Source organism: Hyla sarda, chromosome 2 (assembly GCF_029499605.1).
Source record: "Hyla sarda isolate aHylSar1 chromosome 2, aHylSar1.hap1, whole genome shotgun sequence".
In the NCBI taxonomy this organism is placed as follows: domain Eukaryota; kingdom Metazoa; phylum Chordata; class Amphibia; order Anura; family Hylidae; genus Hyla; species Hyla sarda.
In genome coordinates this window covers 98,362,555-98,382,691 of record NC_079190.1, presented here as the reverse complement: position 1 = coordinate 98,382,691, position 20,137 = coordinate 98,362,555, and the positions used below count along the sequence as shown (strand labels likewise).

At 42.7% G+C, this 20,137-nt stretch overlaps 1 protein-coding gene across 5 annotated transcripts in view; it reads left to right on the top strand.

Moving 5' to 3' along the window:
- The window catches only part of POU6F1 (POU class 6 homeobox 1), a 222,811-nt gene that overhangs the window by 192,260 nt on the left and 10,414 nt on the right, over positions 1-20,137 (top strand). For all 5 annotated transcript variants that reach the window (XM_056562662.1, XM_056562658.1, XM_056562659.1 and 2 more), the window contains 3 exons: positions 4,148-4,276; positions 5,969-6,187; positions 13,817-13,958. In XM_056562662.1, coding sequence (XP_056418637.1) covers positions 4,148-4,276; positions 5,969-6,187; positions 13,817-13,958 — 490 coding nt within the window. The remainder of the gene's footprint in view (positions 1-4,147; positions 4,277-5,968; positions 6,188-13,816; positions 13,959-20,137) is intronic.

Genomic DNA, 20,137 nt, shown 5'->3' with positions numbered 1-20,137 from the left:
TCATAGGGAGCAGTATATATGTGATAGGGGGACATACGGAGCAGTATATGTGAGATAGGGGTCATACAGAGCAGTAAATGTGAGATAGGGGTCATACAGAGCAGTATATGTGAGATATGTGGTCATACAGAACAGTATATATGAGAGAGGGCCATGGGGAGCAATTTCTGGAGGGGGGAGGTCTTTTGGTCTAGTCTGGGGTCTGTACACCAAAGTTCATCACCAATACACAGAACATCTGATCGGTGAGACCTGACCCCTGGGACCACCACCGATCATGAGAAGAGAGGTCCCTTATTCTCCAAATGAATGGAGCAGCAGCACATGATCACCTGCAGCTCCATTTGTTCTCTATGGGACTTATAAACATTGCTGATCGCTGCACTCACATGTATAGAGACCCCATAGAGAATGAGTGGAGTAACATGGGATCATGTGATCACCCAGGGGTTCCAGTGTTCTGATCCTACCGATTCGATTTTTAGTCCTGTATGCTATGACTGCTGTTCAGGTGAGAGTTGCTCTAACATGGCCACAATACAGGAGTGTTTTAGGGTCTAATTTATTTTAATGGTTAAAGCGCAACTGTCGCATAAAAATAAGTCAATAACCATCAGCACAGCCTATGTGCTGATCACTGGTATACTGCAGCCTATGAGCTGATCACTGGTATACTGCAGCCTATGAGCTGATCACTGGTATACTGCAGCCTACGAGCTGATCACTGGTATACTGCACCCTACGAGCTGATCGCTGGTATACTGCGGCCTACGAGCTGATCCCTGGTATACTGCAGCCTACGAGCTGATCACTGGTATACTGCAGCCTACAAGCTGATCACTGGTATACTGCGGCCTACGAGCTGATCACTGGTATACTGCACCCTACGAGCTGATCACTTGTATACTGCGACCTACGAGTTGATCACTTGTATACTGCGGCCTACGAGCTGATCACTTGTATACTGCAGCCTACGAGCTGATCACTGGTATACTGCGGCTTATGAGCTGATCACTGGTATACTGCAGCCTACAAGCTCATCACTGGTATACTGCAGCCTACGAGCTCATCACTGGTATACTGCAACCTACGAGCTCATCACTGGTATACTGCAGCCATCTCTCTGTTTTTGCACTTTGTGTCTTCTATGCTGTAAAAATTACTTTTACCCAGAGTTGCCAAAAGTCAGAGAGGAGTGGCCAGGGATGTACAATGCCCCGGGCCTGCCAAGCCTCTCTTCTCCTGCGTCACAGCACCGCCCCAGTCTGACTGGCATGCGGCTCTGTTTCTTTCTCAGTCAGTGAGTTGTCCCGGGGCGGTGCTGTGATGTCGGAAAAGAGATTGCAGATCCCTGACTACGCCTCTCTGACTTTTGGCAACTGTAGATAAGTCATTTTTACACCATAGAAGACAAGGAGTTCCACAACAAATGTATGGCTACAGTATACCAGTGATCGGCTTGTGCTGTGCTGACAGGTTATTGACCTATTTTTATGGGACAGTTGTGCTTTAAACAAAAAATATTCACTATGGGGAAGATTTATGAAAGCCTATGTAGAGGATGCTACTCTCATTTTTAAAAAGGCCTCTGATTGGTTGCTATGGGCAACTCTACCACTGATCCTCTGCACAGTTTTCATGAATGTCCCCCAATAGAGCTTAGATTTGGACCCTATAATGCATTTGTGTTATGGCCTTCAGCTGAGATGCAGCACAATTCAACATGGTGATCTTTGGTCATGGGCCCCATGGCCCCCATTTTTATTTTTGCCCAGGGCCACACTTAGTCTAAAGCTGGCCCTGTATGCAGGGAAGGGGGTACATATTACTCGGGGTGAGGGGGTCCCACACTATAAACATTCACATCCATTTAGGAGACTACGTCAGTGCATATGGGAGAAAGGGGGTGTGGGACGGGGGTGTGGCCTAGTGATGAAAGGGGAAGTGGCCTAGTTAGAAAAGGGGGAGTGGCACATGTCACTTTACTTCCGGTGGGCGTTTTGATGAAAGGTATCCCCCCTTCACTACTAACTGCATCCTGAGGTCTGCAGACAGATTTAAAGGACAAGGGCTCCTACTGCTGACTACCTTAAAATGAACCTATCACACACTTCAGATGACAAGCAGCATGAAACAGGGACATGTTCCCTCTTAACCAGCAATTATATACTCTAAATCACTGCAGTGTACAGGAAGAAAAGTTATGTGAACTGTCACTCTCAAAAATGTGTCCTGATGGGCTGGAATAACGGGTTCCTCCCAATACACAAGTAGGTAGAGACCTGTCAGTCAAGCTCAGCATGATGGGGAGAGGCCAGCAGGGACCTTTGAGATGACTTTTCACCTTATTTCCAGCTCATTTTTAAACTGAAGTCTCTGGAAAGCTTCATGATATCAGAGTAAGTTCTAGTCACTTTAATGAGGGAGCCTGTTCTTGTTTCATGCTTCCTCTGGTTCAGGAAGCATGACTCTCTTGACGATTACCATATAAAGTACTGTTTCTGAAGGCGAACCTCTGTTCTGAAGTAGATCACATTGCCATTAATAAAAACATAACTCTTTTTTTTTAACTCTACTGCTTTTTACTTAGTAAGGGTCAATCTAGTTCAGCCTAGTTAATATAGTCACCCTATAAATCCTGTACAGTTGATTGCAAAAAAAAAAAAAAAAACTCACACAGCAGAAGCAAGTTATCTTCATCTTAGGTAAAATTAATTCAGAATCCAAAATATCAAAAATAGAATGAATCAGTGTGTAACTTCCGATATGCTTCTAATGAATTGGCAGAGGATGCCGCCTTGTTATAGTTATATCCCTGAGGCACAGCTCTATTTGTACATAGTTGTTAGACCACCTATAAGCTGTCTTTCCAAACTAAGTGACCAGAATTTTGATAATCTTTCTGGGCATAAAGTACTTAGGTTTCTATCTAGTACATCTAAAGGAAAAAATGTTTTTTACATCAATTTTGAAGGGGTCCTGTATAGCAAGAGCAATTAGACTATGGGACTTCTGCTACTTGATGTTTTCATGGCTAATTCAGTGAAAGTGTTTGCAGAGGGCCTGAAAGCCTTTCTTGAAAGTAATGATGGTTCCACATAGTAACTATTAGATTACTGAAGATAGATTGCTGCTTCAGGGATTCATTCTGAAATAATATAAATTGGATTAGGTGAATGTATGTCTTAGTTTAACCATAACTATGTTCCTAGAGTTTATGCATTCCATTTATTGCTTTTGTTGCCCACCTTTGAACCCACTCCAGCTCTGCTATGTCAGGTGCCCAATACTGTACACAATATTCCATATGCTGCCTGACTAATGATTTTAAATTTATGTGTTAATTTTTATTTAGCCACCAAATCCATTTGTAACAGAATGTTCTCTTTTGCATTAAATGCTTAACATAGCACAGTATCCTCTGTAAAATAAAATATTTTGCAGAGGATAAACATATGTTGTGGCATTTTCATAATAGTCTCCTAGGCACATGATACTGCAGTCAGGTTGAATCTTTATTTTCATATCTGTAACTTACAGAAACATTCTTGTTATTAACCAATACAAAATAATACTGCAACTAGTACTTTACAGAACCTTTAAAGATCTTGTGTCATTTAAAAAAACCTTTGACACGTTGCACAGGCATGTCCAAAGTTTAGATCGTACAAAGTCTCAGTGCGACCCCAAAAACTCTCGAAATATATCGGGGAGAAATGTGACTGCAGTTTACTCCCTGACTACGCTCTCCATTTGACTGATTGCAGGAGACTGGTTCCATTGGAAGTCTAATGACATGAGATGGATCTAACAGTAAGCCAGGAATTGAAGAGCACTGTTGAGTTCTTCTCCTGACTAGATCTAATGATCAGAGGGGTATTCAGCACTGAGACCCCGATGGATTTAAACTTTAAATGTCTGTGGGACTTGCCAAAAGTTTATTTAAATAACACAAACACTTTAAATTTGATTAAGAAAAAATATATGCTAAAGAGTTCCCCTTAACAAGCCAAATGTCCAAGCCAATATCTCCTTTAAGGTAAGTGGATTGTTGATCTTTTGTGATTCTTTTAGAACTATTGTTGTTTCTGTTTTTTATATGTGCTATTATTTTTATTTTTATTATTATTGTGTTTTTTTTTTCCAGATCAGTGCAGCATCAATAGGAGGTCAAACTCAGCTGCTAAACTCTCTAGCTGCTGCCCCTATTATTGCTAATGCTATTCCTGGAGTACAGGGCATCACTAGCCAGATTATAACCAATGCTCAGGGCCAGGCAAGTACTGCTGTTACATGTCACTCAAAAATTATATGTCCTTAATTTTTCCTTTTTTAATTCATATAATTTCACTGATTTTGAAAGAAACATCATAAAACATCATTCTTTATTGAAAGATGACTTAAAATATTTGCACCTTCTGAGGGAATACATAAAATCATTTGTCGGCACCAGAATTACTTAATTTTTATATATAAAAAGAACATTCTATAACACACATGGCTTAATGGGTTAGTGTAGATCAATACATAGGCGTGTATATCATGGCTCACACAGTACGTATCAGTTGTTTTATTACATAATACATACCCTATGTTGTGTTACTGAATTAAAGGGGCTATCCAGGAAAAAAGTTTTTTATATATATATATATATATATATATATATATATATAGCAAAGAAAAAAAAACTGAAAATGTAGCCAGCACCTAAACCCAATACACGGGTGCACGCTGCTGTGGCAAGTACAAAACATGTAAAAAAAGAAAATGGCAGCAGCACACTTGGTCAACAAAATGGAGGCTCTTAGCGCACTTTTTGATCAAAACGTGTCCCCCATCCACCACGCGGAGGTGGCCTCTTATCGGATGGGTCCCTAAACACTCACCTACCTCAGGCTGGGTGACATGTTGGATCCACTAACGATCCAAACCACCTCCTGTGAAAATAGGGGAGGGGATGCACGGCTACAGAGGGAGCCACTCCCCCCAAATTTGCACAGCAAAGAAAAAAAACTGAAAATGTAGCCAGCACCTAAACCCAATACACGGGTGCACGCTGCTGTGGCAAGTACAAAACATGTAAAAAAAGAAAATGGCAGCAGCACACTTGGTCAACAAAATGGAGGCTCTTAGCGCACTTTTTGATCAAAACGTGTCCCCCATCCACCACGCGGAGGTGGCCTCTTATCGGATGGGTCCCTAAACACTCACCTACCTCAGGCTGGGTGACATGTGTATATATATATATATATATATATATATATATATCAACTGACTCCAGAAAGATAAACAGATTTGTAAATGAATTCTATTAAAAAATCTTAATCCTTTCAGTACATATGAGCTGCTGAAGTTGAGTTGTTCTTTTCTAAGTGCTCTCTGATTACACCTGTCTCGGGAACTGTCCAGAGTAGAAGCAAATCCCCATAGCAAACCTCTTCAACTCTGCGCAGTTCCCGAGACAAGCAGAGATTTCAGCAGAGAGCACTGCAGACAAAAAAGAAAAACTCAACTTCAGCAGCTGATAATTATTGGAAGGATCACGATTTTTTAATAGAAGTAATTTACAAATCTGTTTAATTTTCTGGAGCCAGTTGATATAAAAAAAATTTTTTTCTCCCTGGAATAACCCTTTAAATGCCTATTGATAATGCATGTTCTAAAATCTATACATTTATCTACACCATTTTTCCCTTTTGTGCAACAGTCCCACTATTTACAGCCATACACATTTCCCCTGGTGGTTTTGCTGCAGCCATGGCAGAAAGATATGCCATGGATTAGTCTCCTCTTTATAGTAGCTGTAATCTGATCATCTTTATTTCATTGACTGTAGATGTACTTTCAGTTGCTGTCTTGAATTTTACCGTATTCAACTTTTAGAAACTATAGATAAATTGAATTAATGTTATTTTCGGTCACTTTTATCTAACATTACATGTAAAAATAATGTTCATTTGTCTCACAGGTTATTGGCACTCTCCCGTGGTTGCTAAATTCACCAGGGATCACCGCGGGTGCCGCAGCAGCTGCCATATCAGCTCCAAATCTTGTGCAGGCTGTAACTCCCCAGCTTTTATTAAACGCCCAAGGACAGATTATAGCCACTCTGGCAAGCAATGCTATTCAGCCAGCAGCTATACGGAAGCAAGCCTCCCAAGATCTACCAGCTAAGACAGAGCATCAGGTGATATTTTATGTAAAGATACAAGTAAACCAAGTCTACTAGCAAAAGCAACTATACACATTACAGTTGATGAAGGACAATTTCATCCAAGCTCTTTAACAACCAACAATGGTTTTAGACAACCAATGTTAAGCTGTCCCATCTTAAATTAAAGGAGAAAGCTCATGAAAAAAAACTGCACATGACGTCAAGCTGCACATGACGACCCCCGCCCGAAGCAGGGGCCACAACGCCCCCTCCATATATCTCTATGGGAGAGTCGATCAGCTATCTTTGGCTGTCCCATAGAGAAATATGGAGGGGCATAGCGGCCCCTGCTTCGAGCTTCGAATGTGCCAATCCAGGGGAGAACTGGGGCCCCATACAGGATAATGCGGGGGGGCCCCAGCGCACGGACCCCCAGGGATTCGGCGGATAGAGGATACGTTTTTTACTCATGAGCTATTTTCTTTAAGTCAGCCATGTTTAAAATTGTTGTCATGCCTTTTCGGTCATATAACACCAAAATCGCATTCAGAGTGGCACTTATCCCTTTGTCCACCTCTTATAACCCCTATTTGATGTATGATAGTTCATGGACATAATAATAGATCTGTTCCTCTCACTTAAGTCAGAGTCAGGACTCTTTGTGACCATGCATGAAATGGATGTTCATTGACTTCAAAATGTGACTGCTTCAGAAGCTACCCCTAGTAATAAGATCTGATAATTAAGGGTTTTAGCATTGGATCCCTGATGTTCTGCTCATAAAGTCTAGAGAACAGTGTTTTTTTTTCTCGATCAGCTCCATTGGGGGACACAGAAACTGTGGGTATATGCTGCTGCCACTAGGAGGCTTGACACTAGAACAAGAAAAGTCAACCCCTCTCAGCAGGATATACATGCCCGCAGGCACCTCAGCTAATCAGTTTTAGCTTAGTGTCAGTAGGAGGCAGACAAAGGCCTGGAGTTCTCCAGACCTGGTCGCTTATTTTTCTTATTTTTGAGTTTAGGGATGTATCGTTAGAATTTTCTCTCCCTTTTATTTCTCTCTTTTTTTCTTTCTGGCGGCAGTGATTGCCATCCTGTGAGCACGGGGTTTGTCCGTAATTCCCTACCTGGACGACCTCCTGGTCAAGGCTCCAACCAGGGCCCAGAATCAGGAGTCGCAGTCTCACTCTTCAGACCTTGTCCTGTTTCGGCTGGGTAGTCAATCAGCACAAGTCCAACCTGACTCCCACCCAGTCACTAATCTTCCTGGGACTCCAAATAGACATGGCGACCGCCCAGATTCTGCTTCCGCGGGACAAGCACCTTGCTCTATTATCAGGAGTTCGGATTCTCTGGCGTCCTGTTCCAGTTTCCATGGAAGACATAGGTCGGATGGTGGCGGCCATGGAAGCCGTTCCTTTTCGCCCAGTTTCATTTTCGTCCTCTTCAAACTTCTCTTCTGTCCCGGTGGGACAAGTCTCCGCTATCCCTCAATCACAGGATCATTCTTCCATCTAGGACTCGCCAGTCCCTCCTGTGGTGGCTTCGGTCCCCTCTTCTTCGTCAGGGGCGAACCTTTCTTCCCCTCCACTGGCAGGTCATCACGATGGATGCCAGTGTCAGCGGTTGGGGAGGAGTCTTCAGAGACCAGACGGTCCAGGGCCTTTGGTCCTCCCGGGAAGCTCTTCTCCCCATCAACATCCTGGAACTCAGGGCAATCTACCTTTGCCTCCGTCATTGCCAGCGCCTTCTCCAGGACCGTCTTGTTCATGTACACAGCTGTGGCATATGTCAATCACCAGGACAGCACACGCAGCTCAGCGGCAATGGCCGAGGTCTCCAAGATCCTTCTCTGGGCGGAGCTCAGAGCTCCCTCCATCTCGGCGATCCACATACCAGGGGTGAAAAACTGGGAAGTGGACTTTCCCAGCCGCTCCTCAGCCGACCCCAGCGAGGGGTCTCTTCATCCAGAGGTGTTTGCGGAAATCTGCAACTTCTGGGGCACCCCGGACGTGGACCTGTTTGCGTCCCGCCACAATCAGAAAGTTCCTCATTTTGTGGCGAAGTCCCGGTATCCCTTGGCTCTAGCCGTGGACGCCCTGGTGATTCCCTGGTTGCACTTTGCCCTCCCCTATCTCTTCTTTCCTCTTCTTCTCCTTTCCAGGTTCCTGAGAAAGCTCAAAACGGAGGGCGTTCCCGCCATTCTTCTAGTTATCGTCTAGTGGATAACGTGCCACTGCGCCTCCCAGTTCGTTCCGACCTGCTCTCATGGTCCCCTTTGCCACCCCAATTTACAGTCCCGTCATTTGACCGCATGGCGGTTGAGACTGTGGTTCTGAGGGCCAGGGTGTTCTCTCCCCAAGTAGTTGGCACTATGATCAACGCACGCAAGCGCCCCTCTGCGAAGATTTACCACCGTACTTGGCGGTCTTATATTCGTTGGTGTGAATCTCTCTCCTTTTCTCCAGTTACGTTCTCTCGCCCACGACTTCTTTCCTTTTACAGTCTGGGCTGGAACAAAGCTTGGCTCTCCGTTCCCTTAAGAACGGAGAGCTTGGCTCTCTCCATCCTCTTTCAGCATCCCCTGGCGTCCGATCTTCACATCTGGACTTTTCTGCAGGGTATTGCTCATGCGGCTCCGCCTTACAGATCCCCCTACTCCACCTTGAGCTCTAAATTTGGTTCTCAGTGCCCTACAGGGTACTCCCTTCGAACCTCTCCGGGATGTTCCTCTTTGTATCCTTTCCTAGAAGGTGGCCTTTCTCATTGTGGTCACTTCCATTAGGAGAGTTTCAGAGCTGGCAGCTCTCTCATGCCATTCTCCCTACCTGGTCTTACACCAAAGTTCGATCAACTCAGAGAAGCCCTTAACAATATAAAATGGGATAATATCCTCAAAAACAATAATACTGACACTAAATGGGAGACTTTTAAAAATATCTTAAATATCTTAAAAGATGTATATACCTTATGGGAATAAAAGGGTCAGAAATAAAAGACAACAAATATGGATGAATAAGAACATTAAGGGGGCAATAAATGACAAAAATAAAGCATTTAAACTACTAAAACAGGACGGCAGTGAATAAGCATTAAAAAGCTATGGAGAAAAATGTAGAATATGTAAAAAACTGATAAAATCCACAAAAATCGAGACAGAAAGACTCAGTGCCAAAGAGAGTAACACTAACCCCAAAATGTTCTTTAATTATATAAAATGAAAAAGGTCAAAAATGAAAGTGTAGGCCCTTTAAAACATGAGGAAGAAATTATAAACAGGGATCAGGAAAAAGCAAATATATTAAACAAATTCTTCTCCACTGTATTCATCGAGGAAAATGAAATGCTGGGTGAAATACAGTGCTGGGTAAAAGTACAGTGCCGCCTACAAAAAAATCAAAATAGACAAATCAGCAGGTCCAGATGACATTCACCCCCGTGTTCTAGAGGAATTAAGTAATGTAATAGACAGACCCCTATTTTTAATATTCAGGGACTCTTTAGGGACAGGGACTGTTCCCCAGGACTGCTGCATGGCAAATGTGGTGCCAATATTTAAAAAGGGGTCAAAAAGTGACCCCGGGAATTATAGACCGTTAGTTTAAGCTCCGTTGTATGTCAATTGTTTGGGGGTTTTCTAAGGGATGCTATTTTGGAGTATCTTGATAAAAATAAATGTATGACTCCATATTAGCATGGCTTTATGAGGGATCGGTCCTGTCAAACTGATTAGCTTTTATGAGGAAGTGAGCTCCTGACTGGACCAGGGGGAATCGCTGGATGTCCTGTATCTGGATTTTTCCAAAGCATTTGATACGGTGCCACTTAAAAGGTTGGTGCATAAAAGGAGAATGTGTGTAAGTGGGTAAGTAACTTGCTCAGTGATAGGAAACAGAGGGTGGTTATTAATGGTACTTATTCTGATTGGGTGACTGTTACTAGTGGGGTACCACAGGGGTCAGTCTTGGGTCCTGTTCTATTTAATATATTAATTAATTACCTTGTATAGGGGTTGAATAGTAAAGTAGCAATCTTTGCAGAATTACTAAACTCTGTAAAGCGTTAAACACAATAGAGAACAGTGCACTGTTGCAAATGTATCTGGATAGGTTGGAGGTTTGGGCTGGGAAGTGGCAGATGAGGTTCAACACTGATAAATGTAAGGTAATGCACATGGGGAGGAAAAATCCGGGCTGGGATTATGTATTAAATGGGAGAACACTTGGGACAACTGGCATGGAAAAGGACTTGGGAGTCTTGGTTAACAGTAAATTTAGCTGTAGTGACCAGTGTCGGGCAGCTCCTGCCAAGGGAAATAAAATCATGGGGTGCACCAATAGAGGCAAGGAAATAATTCTACCGCTGTACAAATCACTAGTCAGACCACACATAGAATACTGTGTACAGTACTGGGCACCAGTGTACAAGAAAGATATAGTGGAGCTGGAGAGGGTTCAAAGACAGGCAACCAGAGTAATATGGGGAATGGGAGGGCTACAGTACCCATAAAGATTATCAGTATTAGGGTTATTTAGTTTAGAAAAAAGAAGGCTTAGGGGAGACTTAATAACTATGTATAAATATACCAGGGGACCATAGAGAGATCTCTCCCATGATCTATTTATACCCAGGACTGTATCTATAACAAGGGGGCATCCTCTACGTCTAGAGGAAAGAAGGTTTCTACATCAGCACAGACGGGGGTTCTTTACTGTAAGAGCAGTGAGACTGTGGAACTCTCTGCCTGAGGAGTTGGTCATGGTGAACTCTGTAAAAGAGTTCAAAACGGGGCTGGATGCATTTTTGGAGAATAATAACATTGCTGGTAATGTATACTAGATTTATAGGGACAGAACGTTGATCCAGGGATTTATTCTGACTGCCATATTGGAGTTGGGAAATAATTTTTACCTTGAGTATGAGGGGTTTTTGCCTTCCTCTGGATCAACTCAGTAGGGACTCATAAGGGCTATAAGTTGAACTTGATGGACTCTGGTCTTTTTTCAACCTTATGAACTAGGTTACTATGTTACCAGGTCAAGGTTGTTTTTCGTCCGTTCCTGTCCTTTTTGCCTAAGGTGGTCTCCGCCTTTCACCTAAATGACGACTTCGTCCTTCCATCCTTTTGTCCTGCTCCATCTCGTCCCAGGGAATGTTTGTGTCATGGTCTTGATGTGGTACGGGCTGTTCGGATTTACCCTTCAGTCACTTCTTCCTTCCGTCAGAGTGGCTCCTTCTTTATGCTTAAGGGGCTTCCTGCTTCGAAGGCGACGGTGGATCCGTTCTGCCATTTTGGAAGCTTACCGCTGCAAGGGGAAGACTCCTCCTTTCAGGGTCTTAGCTCATTCCACTCGTTCTGTTGGGGTCTCCTGGGCTCTCCACAACAGGGCTTTGGCCTTGCAACTTTGTAAGGCGGCCACCTTGTCGTCCTTACACACGTTTACAAAGTTTTACCAGGTACATACCTTTGTATCTGCTGATGCTGGTCTGGTCCGCAAGGTGTTGCAGGTGGCTGTGGTCTAGCCTTCCACCTAAGTTGCTTAAATTTTTTGCCCACCCCGGGGACTGCTTTGGTACGTCCCACGGTTTCTGTGTCCCCCTGTGGAGCCGATCGAGAAAAGTAGATTTTTATGCTAACTGTAAAATCTCTTTCTCTGAGGAACCATTGGGGGACATAGCACCCACCCATTTGTTCTGGTGTTCCTGGTTTGGTTACCTGTCTGAGGGTGGTTTCAGTTAATTTTTATTCTGTGGTTTCCTCAGACACTTACTGTTTTTTTCTTTACCTGTCAGTCCTCTCCTACTGCTCTTGGACTAAATTAATTAGCTCAGATGCCTGTGGGCGGGTATATCATGCTGGGAGGGGCCAACTTTTCTTGTTGCCTAGTGTCAAGCCTCCTAGAGACAGCAGCATATACCCACGGTTTCTGTGTCCCCAATGGATCCTCAGTGAAAGAAGTTTTTCGGTAAGCAGAAAAATCTACTTTTTCTAGGTAGACCTGTAATAATAGAGCAAGCTTAAATGTATTGTCCCTGCCTAGTTATCAGTGAATGGACAATTCTTGTTCACTTCAGACCAAATCCCATCTTGGTTAATTGCTGCTCACACAGCTAAAAGTTTGTTACATTGCATCAGTGTAAGTAACAGCTGTAAATATGGAGTTAAAGGGGTACTCCGCTGGAAAACATTTTTTTTTTTTTTTTATCAACTGGTGCCAAAATGTTATATGGATTACTTCAATTTAAAAATCTTCATCTTTCCAGTACTTGTCAGCTGCTGTATGCTACAGAGGAAGTTATTTTCTTTTTGAAATTCTTTTCTGTCTGACCACAGTGCTCTCTGCTGACACTTCGGCCCATGTCAGGAACTGTCCAGAGCAGGATAGGATTGTTATGGTGATTTGCTCCTACTCAGGACAGATCCTGATTCGGACATAGGTGTAAGCAGAGAGCACTGTGGTCAGACAGAAAATAAATTAAAAAAGAAATTAACTTCCTCTGTGCTATACAGCAGCTGATAAGTACTGAAAGGATTAAGATTTTGAAATAGAAGTAATTCATAAATCTATTTAACTTTCTGGCCCCAGTTGATTTTAAAAAAAAAAATGTTTTCCGGAGTACCCCTTTATGGACAGAAGAGGTTTGTACTGCTGCTCACATTGAATAGGATTACCAATGCTATGAGCAGAACTAAGTTAGCCTAACTAAGTAAATCTAAAGAAGAGCACCTCTGAGCAATTAAGGTGAGCATAAAAAACGTAACCTTTATTAGTATACAATAAGAAGTATAAAATATACGTTTTATCAAAGAGTATACCAATACCCAAAGACTTTAAAAAGACATATTTGTGTCTTGAGTCCGTGGGCTACATGTGGCCTTTTCTTCACACATGTGCCTATTTACATTTAACCTAACTAAGGCTGCATTCACATCTCGTTTTTGCAATACAGTTCCCCTGTCAGTTTTTTTTTCAAAACCGGACCGAACCGCATACAACCGTGTACAACCATACATACCTCTGTACGGTTTTAAACCGTATACGGTTTAATACGTTTTTTGAAGAAAAAAACTGATATGGTTTTAGGTTTGTCCTTAATTAAATAAAGTTCTACTTGTTCTATTTGTGGGAAGAACTTTCGGCGTGCACTGCGCATGTGCAAACTGCAAAACCGTATTGTGCAAACCAGATGGAACCGTACTCACATACGGTTCTGTACATTGACCACCATTTAAAAAAAACGTATACGGGTTGTATCCGGTTTTTCACTACGGTTTTGTGTACGGTAAAAAAACGGATAAAATCGTAAATAGTGTAAAACGTACACAACCGGATGCTACGTTTGGCATACGGTTTTCAATGACATATCTATACATACGGTATGCAATACGGTTCCATACGGTTTTTACATTGAAACTGGATACGGGAACCGTATTGCAAAAACGAGATGAGAATGCAGCTTTAGCCTCAGAATGTTCCCATTCACTCTCAACAAGTAATCTTGAAAAAAAGGTGGACATTGAAATACAGAGTTCATTAGACACCATAAACCAAAAAGCATTTTATTACTTGGACAAGATTAAAAGCTGTTGATTATTTTTATTTACAAAAGAGTCCAACGATCAGGAACTTTTTTTTTGTATTTTATTCTTAATTCTAGCCTGTTCAGCAAATCCAACCTGCTCCTACCATAACACAGCCGTCAGTTGTTGTCACAAATCCATCTCCAGCCAACATGTCTGCTTCTACCCAAGTCCATGTCAGCTGTCCAGAGCCCCCAACTGTGGGCCAGCTTGTGTCAAGTAAGTACTCCACATCATCAGTCAAAGTGCATGCTACATATTTAACTGCTTAATGACATAGAGGGGCATTTATCAAAAGTGAACTTGGTTTTTGTTCATTTAAAGGACAAGTCTCACAGTAAACAATTGTTCAGCTTTTAGTGCAGAAGGTAAAGTTATACAGGTTTGTAAATCACTTCCATTACCAATGCTGCTTAGAAACCAGCTTTATCTGCATTCTTCTGTCTGACAGGAAATTCAGCTGTTCCAGGTTTTCATGACTTTCGACCCCCTATTCAGGCTGTTATCAGCAGCATCCAGGGGCCGTGACGTGACAATTACCCAGAAAACCCCTGTGCTGCAGAGAGCTCCCTGAGCTCGGGCTTAGCCCCTCCCATCTGATGAATATTCACACTGTCCTCCCTCTGTTCTTCAGTGATTGGCTGAGCAGCACTGCCTATATGCCGGCTGATTCAGATCATAGTTCTCTCCCCTCTCCTTGCTAATGTTTTTACACTGATAACGGAGGAGAGGGGGGAGGGGAGGGAGCTGCCAGCGTAGGGCTGTCACACTGAGAATGGAGGGGAGGGAGAGTAGAATTGTCACACTGAGCACTGGGGAGAGAGGAGTGCAGGGCAGAGGAGGGGGGAGGTGATTGTGCCACTGTAAAGCTGTTTCTTTGAGAGGAGGAGGGGGAGGGAGTGATTTTACAGTGTAAAACTGCAGCTTCAGCTCCCTCTCTCTGAGCACTGAGATTACATTTTGTTTCCTCGTGGCCACCCTGCTGTATAGGGCTATGATTGGAGCTCAGTGTTATGTGGGAGTGAGCTAGCAGAGCTGTGGGAGTGGCTAACATAAGTTAGGGGTGGTAACAAGCTCTCTGCTCAGGCAGCTGAGAGCAGGAAATGTGAGCAGTGCATGCAGGGAAATGTAGTCTTTGAGATCACAGGCATAGCCACCATAACCAGGAAGTAACTGCAATTTATGAGCTGAATAGCCGGTGAATTGGGGGCGGAAAAAAAATCACAAACATGTCAGAGAGGTGGTAGGTGAATATACTATGGAATGGCTAGGTATTTTTTTTTTCTTTGCTGCATGGGATATCTTCTTTAAGATAAAAAAAAGTTGCGGGCAAAGTGGCATCCATGCATCAAATTTATCATATGCCCGCTGAACTGCTCTGTTTAAATATCGCAGAGCAGTGGCGGGCCGTGCAACAATTGTATTAAAAGTCGCACGGACCTTAATACAATTGTCGCATACAGTGATATAGGGGAGTGTTGAATTGCCCTGTGATTTCCTTTAAATATGGTCCGTGCAACTTTTTTGCGACTTTTCTCAGAAAAGTCACAGATGATGAATTAGTTACCACTGCACAAAGTGATCTAAATCAGATCACTTCATGGTAATAAAAATTAAACATTCTAAATTAAATGTTGCAGGAAAAGTAGCACGGTAGTCCATAGCATCTGTGCATAGTGCACCACTGTGTATTGTCCCTGCCGCCATTGGGACTGAGCTCATGCTGGGCAGGAGGTATACCTCATATACCTTCTGCCCAGTAACAGTATACAGGAAACCAGTGATGTGTATACATCTATAAGTCCTTGGTGGCCTGAGCGCTATGCATAGACCCTACAAGGAAAGAGCACTGCTAGACACAGGGACGCCTGTCAGTACATTTACAGGAGTCCCAGGTACTGTATATTGTACATTGGTGCCCTATGCACTGCTGTATACTATACAGCTGGGGGAGGTAAGTAGTAGTCCTATGCATCACTACTTACCTCCTTACACTCCGTGGGCCAGGTGCCCTACATGCGACCCATAGAGTACAAAATCTTCATTTTGGAGGTAAACAAAAAGTGCAAACCTAGCCTAAATCAAGTTCTTTTAACCCCTGTTTGTCTAGATGTACGTCATGTGTAACCCCCAAAACACACACAAACACATTTATTAATCCCTTAAAGGGGTTCTCCGGTGCTTAGACATCTTATCCCCTATCCAAAGGATAGGGGATAAGATGCCTGATCGCAGGGGTCCCGCCGCTGGGGACCCCCAGCGGCGGGACTCCCGCGCTCAGGCATCTTATCAGCTATCCTTTGGATAGGGGATAAGATGTCTAAGCACCGGAGAATCCCTTTAAGGACACAGCCCATTTTGCCCCTAGGACACAGCCAGTTTCCTTTTTACCATTTTAGTTTTTTTTTTCCACTTTGCCTGTTAAGAGCCATAACTTTATTCTCTATACATACCTTGTTTTTTTTTGCGCAACCAATAGTACTTACCATAAAAAGTACAGCGAAATGAAAAAAAAAAATTATTTGTGGAGGTAATAGAGAAGAAAAACGCTGTTTTGTCACTTTTTTTTTTTTTACAAAGTGACACAAGATCTTTATTCTGTGGGTCAGTACGATTAAAATGATACACACGATTACATGCTTTTCTATTATTGTACTGCTTTTAGAAAAAACTTTTTTTTAACAAAATAAGTATGTTTAACCCCTTAAGGACCGGAGGTTTTTCCGTTTTTGCATTTTCGTTTTTTGCTCCTTGCCTTTAAAAAATCATAACTCTTTCAAATTTACACCTAAAAATCCATATGATGGCTTATTTTTTGCGCCACCAATTCTACTTTGTAATGACGTCAGTCATTTTGCCCAAAAATCTATGGTGAAGCGGGAAAAAAAATCATTGTGCGACAAAATTGAAAAAAAAACGCTGTTTTGTAACTTTTGGGGGCTTCCGTTTCTACGTAGTACATTTTTCGGTAAAAATGACACCTGATATGTATTCTGTAGGTCCATACGATTAAAATGATACTCTACTTATATAGGTTTGATTTTGTCGGACTTCTGGAAAAAATCATAACTACATGCAGGAAAATTAATACGTTTAAAATTGTCATCTTCTGACCCCTATAACTTTTTTATTTTTCTGTATATGGGGCGGTATGAGGGCTCATTTTTTGCGCCGTGATCTGAAGTTTTTAACGGTACCATTTTTCCATTGATAGGACTTATTGATCACTTTTTATTCATTTTTAAATTATATAAAAAGTGACCAAAAATGCACTATTTTGGACTTTGGAATTTTTTTGCGCGCACGCCATTGACCGAGCGGTTTAATTAATGATATATTTTTATAATTCGGACATTTCCGCACGCGGTGATACCACATATGTTTATTTTTATTTACACTGTGTTTTTTTTTTATTGGAAAAGGGGGGTGATTCAAACTTTTAATAGGGGAGGAGTTAAATGATCTTTATTCACTTTTTTTTTTCACTTTTTTTTTTGCAGTGTTATAGGTCCCATAGGGACCTATAACACTGCACACACTGATCTTCTATGTTGATCACTGGTTTCTCATAAGAAACCAGTGATGAACGATTCTGCCGGATGACTGCTCATGCCTGGATCTCAGGCACTGAGCAGTCATTCGGCGATCGGACAGCGAGGAGGCAGGAAGGGGCCCTCCCGCTGTCCTGTCAGCTGTTCGGGATGCCGCAATTAGCCGCGGCTATCCCGAACAGCTCGACTGAGCTAGTCGGGAACTTTCACTTTTAGCCGCGCGGCTCAGTTCTGAGCGCGCGGCTAAAGGGCTAATAGCGCGCGGCGCCGCGATCGGCGCTGCGCGCTATTAGAGGCGGGTCCCGGCTTCACTGTGACACCGGGCCCGCCATGATATGACGCGGGGTTACTGTGTAACCCCGCGTTATATCAGAAGAGCAGGACCAAGGACGTACCGGTACGTCCTTGGTCCTTAAGGGGTTAAAATTGCCCTATTCTGACCCCCTATAACTTTCAATTTTTTTATATATATAAACGACTGTATGAGGGCTCATTTTTTTGCAACATGACTTTTTAGTCCATTTTATTCCATTTTTTCTGGGATGTGATGTGACCAAAAATGTTGTTCCTTTTTTTCTTTTACATTTACACATTTTTTTTTCTTTTACGTTTACACCGTTCACTATATGAGATCATTAGCATATAACATTAACAATATTTTTTAATGGGTCAGACATTTTACATTTTTTTTTATAAAATAGGAAAAAAAGGGTGATTTAAATTTTCATTGGGGGGAGGGACTTAAATATTTAGTTTACATTTTTTAAGTCCTCATAGTGGACTATTTATAGCAATCTTTGGTTTGCTATTACTTTTTAATGCTATGCATAGTCATAGCACTGATCCCCGGAGTGGCAGGAAGCGGGTGAAGAGACCTCTGGTCGCATTTTTCATCAGACCCCCGCGATTGTTTTGCAGGTGGTCCGATTAGTAGCTACAATAACCGCAACTGCTTTAGGTTCCGTGATCAGTATTGATCACGTCATTTGGAGAGTTAATGGCGGACATCAGCGTGATCGCTGATTTCTGCCATTAGCGGCTAGGTCCTCGCTGCTGATAGCTGCCTGGACCTGCTGTATATAAAGTAAGCACACCTCCTACTTCATAGTCAGAATGCCCATTAGGACATAAATGTACATCCTGGTGCATTAACTGGTTAACGACCATGGACATGTATACTCGTCCATGTGACCTTAACCGTTGTATGACGTGGGCTCCCGACTCGAGCCTGCGTCATGCCGGCCGGCCCTAAGAACCGGCGTTAATCACTGCGGCCAGCTATTAACCCTTTAGATCGCCGCTGGCAAAGTTGACAGCGGCGTCTAGAGGAAACTTTGAACACTCCCTGGTGGTCCGGTGGGGTGGGGATCCACTGGGCGATTGCGGGGGGGAGGGTACGCGATCCACTGTGGAGGGCTTGCCTTTGCTGCTGCGGCTGTCCCGGCACGCATTATAAAAGCACACATTAACCCTTTCCTTATTAAAAGTTTAAAACACCCCCCTTTTCCCAAATTCCATATAAAAAATATAAAAACATAATAAAAATAAACATATGTGGTACCGCCGCGTGCGTAAATGTCCGAACTATAAAAACATTAACCACACGGTTAATGGTGTATACGTAAAAAAAAAAAAAGTCCAAAATTGAGTAGTTTTTGTCACTTTGTATACTCTAAAAAAAAATTATAAAAAGAGAACAAAAAATGAGCCCTCATACCACCCCGTATACGGAAAAATAAAGAAGTTATAGGGGTCAGAAGAGGACAATTTTGAACATACAAATTTTGGTATATGTAGTTATAATTTTTTTAATGTAGTGAAATAAAGAAAAACCTATATATATTGGATATCATTGTAACCGTATGGACCTACAGAATAAATATATGGTGTCATTTTTACCGAAAACTGTACTGCGTAGAATCTGAAGACTCCACAATTTACAAAATAACTTTTTTTTCCCAATTTTGCCCCACAAATATTTTTTTTCTGGGCTCGCCGTAAATTTTTTGGTGAAATGATTGATGTCATTACAAAGTACAATTGGTGGGGCAAAAAATAAGCCCTCATATTAGTCTGTAGGTGCAAAATTGAAAGCGTAATGATTTTTAGAAGGTGATGAGGAAAAAATGATGGTGCAAAAACGGAGAACACCCGTGGTCCTTAAGGGGTTAAGTACCAGGGCACCAGGAAGTACATTTGCGCCTGATATCCTTAAATGGGCACTGTCATGAAATCAAAAAATTGATATGTTGTAGTACTTAAGTACTACAACATATCTCTAATATAGTTTAATTTAAAAAAGTTATTTTAAACCAGTTTAAAATCACTTTTAAATTCGGCCACTAGGGGTCGCCCTCCTAGTGGCCGAATGCATTCGGCAGTGACGTCACTACAGAATTTCGTCTCATTTGAGCCTGGCAAATGAGTCGAAATTCAGTCACTGCGGTGCTCGCTCCCGCCTGTCAATCAAACAGGCGAGAGCGAGCACAGTGAAATCCAGGGCTGCGCATTGGCTCCCTGGACTCACACACTGACCGCCTCCCTGCTGCATATTCTCCCTGCAGCAGGGAGGCACGTGGCTCTTACCTCTCCTTACAGCCGCGGCTCCAGTGGGGATACGCCGCCTCCTCACTGCTCCTCGCAGCTGTGTCCTGTCATTACCGGGGGAGCGCGTTATACGGAGAGGGGGGCGCCATTTACAGGAGGGCCCATCACACACTGAGCAACAAGCGTGTGCCAAGCTTCTTGTCATGCTCCTACACTCTGGTAACTCTCTCTATGGTTCTGGAGGACTTTCAATCCTCCAGAAACATAGAGACAGTTTCCAGAGTGTACGGGCATGACAGG